General features: G+C 31.6%; 1 protein-coding gene across 1 annotated transcript; it reads right to left on the bottom strand.

The window, feature by feature from the left end:
• Positions 1 to 398: 398 nt before the first annotated feature.
• Positions 399 to 931, bottom strand: LOC107785775 (L10-interacting MYB domain-containing protein-like). Its single transcript, XM_016607148.1, has 2 exons — positions 617 to 931; positions 399 to 521 (listed from the first exon to the last, which is right to left on the bottom strand). Exons 1-2 carry the CDS (start codon positions 929 to 931, stop codon positions 399 to 401), a joined length of 438 nt encoding a protein of 145 aa, XP_016462634.1.
• Between the last annotated feature and the right edge of the window lie 4,006 nt (positions 932 to 4,937).

The following is a 4,937-nucleotide window of genomic DNA, read 5'->3' on the forward strand; positions in this document are numbered from 1 at the left end:
TGTCGCATCTCTTTCTGTGTCAACAAGTTCACAGCACAATTAAAAATATCACTCCCTTCAAGAATACCAGGAATATTTTCTAAAATATCCATGCACTTCTCAATGGTGGGCTCTGAAGACTTAGATGTGTTGTTATTAGATATGAACTCAATAAGGGAGTGTATCTCCTCTTTTAGTGACAATGAATTATTTTTTGTCTTGCGCTTTTTCACTTAACTGCTACTGCCACTGCCATCTATTGACTTTCGCTTTCTAAGCGATGGCTCAGGAAACGTAATTGAATCCATATTCTGCAAGTCATGACTTTCATCGCTTATTTCATCATTCCATTGTTCTATGTCATTATCATAAACATCATTTGTTCCATCATCATCTTGATCTAACCTAACTTCCGACTCTTATTCTTGATTTGCTGCACGTGCTCTCTCTCCGGTGGCAATGATATCAGTAAATAAAGCATCGTAACGAAACCATATCAGCGAAAGGTCTTTGTTCCTAAATTTTTTGTATTTAGAATTCTCCTGTAAAAAAGAATTTAAAATTACTCTAAGCAAACAAATAAAACTAATAATTAATAGAGTTATGAAATAATTATAGAAAAGGACAAGCAATGTACCTTAATTTGTTTCTCCCACCAATTATCATCTGCAATAATTGTTTTTCTTGTGGGATCCCATCCTAAACCTGTCTCACCTCTCATTAACTGCTTAAAAAGAGTCCACTCTGCTTTCATGTGATCCCAATGATTTTTTATTTGTTTTCTAGTATATTCTAGTCCCGTCTTCTTATTAAACTCATTTACCATATTCTTCCATCCATCTTTAGACAAGTAAGTGTTTGGCCTATTTCCTTTTCTAACTTCTTGCTCACACAATTCAATGAATTTAATATGTGCATATTCGTCCCACTTAGCATTATGTCGTTCTCCCATAATTGAATGTTAACAATCTGAAGAGATTACAAGATTTAGCTATAAACGTACACATATAATAATATTTATGCACAACTCAAAATAAATAAAGTTCAAAAGAACGCCTTCTTATTTTTGTATGTCACATATTTTTGAAGTATAAATAATTTTCAATATTATAATGAGACCAACTGTCTTAAACGTCTAGTGACTAACAAAACAAAAAAAAGCATGTGTTGTTATATTTGAGCTTCAGAGATAGCTTCCAATAAATTTATGTTCCTACTCGACTCCTTCTTTCTCCTCATGAGTTGTGACCGTGAATAAATTTCACAAACAAGAAACTTTATGTATAACTAGGTATCTTTCGTATTACATCCAAAATATATTTGCTGGTCTTCATCAATGCATGAAGAAGGGGATACGTGTAGACTACCTCCTTATAACATTAATAATATACTCAACTCTAAACAAGAAGTCATGAGAAAAAAAAATACAAGACAAGAAAACCCGTGCGTAAAAGTAAAAGGCTGGCCTGTTTTGTACCGTCACTTTGATTACACGCATAAAAATACTGGCCGAGAAATATGAATTTGACAAACAACAAATACTCAGTAAAGTTTAAAACATATGGGATGAAAGGGACAAAAGTAGCTTATGATTTGGACTCCAAAACCAAAAATTGGATTCATTCAGCTTTCAATTCTTTTCATCTTAGTCACATCTTGTCTTGATAGAAACACGTAGGAGGATTTGTAAACATATCTTGATAGAGTGTTTAAAACATAAAAAAATTACCTGCAATTTGTCTGATAGTTGCAGAGAAGAACGAAAGAAGCACGTAAAGGAAGCAATGGCACGGCTGGAGAGGCAACAACTGTTTAGGTTTTATGAAGAACCGGGATAGAGTAAAACTATACGAAGAGTTTTGTTTTAAAAAGAAGTATTTTAGGGATAGAATAGTAAATATTTTGGTCAAACCTAAAGTGCTTATAAGCTGATATTTGATAAGTTGGGGGAGACCAACTTATGGCTTATGGCTTATAAGCCAGTCTGACCAGCTTATAAGCTTAGCCAAACACCCTTATAGTCCCACCGCCTTACAGTCTATACCTAAGCCTAGAATTATGGATGATGTTGTGAATGAAGGTAACCTTGATGATACTGATAGCTATTGGGATGATAATCTTTTCCCTTTTACCCCTATAATACATGTGAGCACCTAATATTTGCCTATATTTAAATTTTTATAACATCTTACTATGTAAATATTTTTAGAAATTTAATATATATATTTTTAGCTTTGTTACATTTTTTATAGTGTAGAAATTAAAAATAATTTAAAAGGTCAATTATTACTATTAGTAATATTTTTATTTTTTATCTTTATTTTAAAATAAAATAAATTTAAAAAAATCAAAAAAAATAATTAGATTTTTTAAAAAATTTCGGATGGGAATAAAATAATAGGAAAATTAAAAGTATGGAATAAAAAAGTAAAAGTAAAAATAGGTGAAAATTAATTTTTAAAAAAAGTAAAAGAAAGTGGAATATTAAAAAAAAAGTAAAAGAAAGTTGGAATTAAAAAATTAAAGTAAATGTAGCTGAAATATTTTTTTTAAAAAAGTAAAAGAAAGTGAAAATTAAAAAAGTAAAGTAAAATAAGTGGAAAATCAAAAAAGGAAAGAAAAAAGTGGGAATTTAAATATAATAAAAGTAAAAAAAGTGAGAAATTAAAAAATAAAAGTAAAGGAAAGTGTGGAATTATTCCTTTTTTTAAAAAAAGAAGAAAAGTCGGAAGTGGGAATTATTTTTTAATTAAAAAAATAATAAAATAATAATAATAAAAATAATCTGAAAAAATTCTGAAATTTTTTCTATAAATAGAAGAGAAATGTGATGAGAAAAAAAAAAGAAGGGAGGAGGAAATTGAGAGAAATTATTTTTCTTCTTCTACGCTAAGAGAATTTCTACTCGTGTCATTCTTTCTTTGTCTTTCTTTCGAAAAATTCAGCAAGTTGTCACCCAAAATCCAACAAAAATACTTCATAACATCCCTTTTTACACGCCAAACAGTGGAGTCAATAGTCGAGGTCGAGGATTTCATTGGAGCTCCGTTCACTAGGTTTGATGTTCTCCATCGCTTATGCTTGTTCGATGTTCGTCTGAGTTATTATACCTGTTCTTGGGGACTCATTTAATTAGAAATTTTACATTAAAGGTTTATTCTTCCCTCTGTTTTTTTTATCTTATTTCATGTGATTTTATTTATTTGCCTTTAAACTTTATAAATAATAATGTAAGTTACTCCTTAAATGCTATATGCTTAATCATGTTTATGAAAATATGGTATTCAAACTTGCTTTAAAGTTGAGAAGATTTGGACCTTAATGAGTTTGGGCTTCAATTGTTGAGTTGTAAGGTATTGGTATATGATGGTTTATTTATTCAAATATTTAAAATCATACACTTCTTCCACAAGTAATTCCATAATTCATGTCCTTCACAATAATCTCAAACTTAGGAAAGAAACAAATCATGAATGCGCTAGAATGCTTTAGGTGTACTCTTAATTAATTGAATCATCGTGATTTTGTATACGTTCGCGTGACATAATTACGCTTTCCAAAACTAAAATCAAGGTATACGTTCGCGCAACTTTGGGTGAAACAACCTTAAATATGATTAAAATGCTATTAATTGTGTACATGTACACGTGACATGATTTTGGCACAATAAACAAAACAGATTCACACACGTGATTCGTTTCAAAAATAATTTCATATTTTAATATAAAAGCGGATAGATAAAATATGAAAACCAATAAATCACAGTTTTCCAAAATTAATTCAAGCCAAGTTATAGTCAATAAAGCGACCGTGCTAGAACCACGAGACTCGGAGAATGACTTAAACCTTCTCCCCAGTCAACAGAATTTCTTACCCGGACTTTGTTTTTGCAGACCAATAATAATAGAGTCAAACCTTCCTTTGACTAGGGATTCAAATAAAAAGTGACTTGGAACACCCAAAAAATTAATTCCAAGTGGCGACTCTGTAAATAAAATAATCCCTACTCAAATTTGTCACTTTAATTGAAAAAACTCTTTAACCCAAAGAAATCCATAATATGTATATCACATATTGTGGGGTAAAAAAGAGTGTGACAGCTCTGACGACTCTGCTGGGGATCTCAACCAGAATTCGAGCTTGTACATATTGACTTTTATTTGGCTTTATTAATTTTGTATATATTGTAATTTATTGGTGCCTAATGTGCTACTTTTCCGCTTTTTACCGCTTTGATATTGTTGAACTATACATATAAATTGTCTTCTCACGCACCCCTCTAAGTGTTCTTGAAATTAATTGGGCATTTGCTTGACATAGCCCGCTTTCTTTGAGATAGCCGAGGTGCTTGTCACCCGGTGAAGGATTTAAGTCACACATAGTTTAGGCGGGGAGCACCACCAGCTAAGCCGGTAAGTAATACTACCGGTACGCTGACCCTCCTCGGCTCGAGTTGTCCGCTGGAGTAAGCCAGTCTAGATACCCTCTCCATTAGGATTTAAACCTAGAAGAATAAACCTCATGCCAGATATTCCTAGTAGGTTCGCTTTATTTGCATCACGTGCATTTGACTTAACAAGGGTCGGCACATGGGCCGAGTTCTGTTTTAAGACAGGTATCTTGTTGAGACCATTATGTCATGTTATGTGTTATTTGTTGCATTATTTGGGAGGCTTGCATTTTGATCGACTTCAGATAAATCAGTAGAATAAACAGAGGAAAAAAAACATGATGTGGTCTAGTACAAATAGTTTTTAAAGATTAATTTTCATAAAAATAAAAAAAGAAAAGAACATAGTCTGTTTTTACCAAATTACGCGGGTTTGATTCTCACCGGAACTGAGATACATAGGCAAACCTCGTCGGTTCTGGCTCCCAATTTTAAAAAAAGTCCAAAAATATATTTTTCTTTAATTCCTTCTTTATGAGTATTTTCTTAGAAATTCCCAAACAAATAA

Source organism: Nicotiana tabacum, chromosome 17 (genome assembly GCF_000715075.1).
Source record: "Nicotiana tabacum cultivar K326 chromosome 17, ASM71507v2, whole genome shotgun sequence".
NCBI classification, from domain to species: Eukaryota; Viridiplantae; Streptophyta; class Magnoliopsida; order Solanales; family Solanaceae; genus Nicotiana; species Nicotiana tabacum.

Bases quoted from the DNA above. Each gene is read 5' to 3' on its own strand.
- LOC107785775 (XM_016607148.1), bottom strand. From the start codon at position 931: ATGGGAGAACGACATAATGCTAAGTGGGACGAATATGCACATATTAAA. The intron at 522-616 runs GTACATTGCTTG...TCTTTTTTACAG, and splicing joins GGTGGGAGAAACAAATTAAG to GAGAATTCTAAATACAAAAA.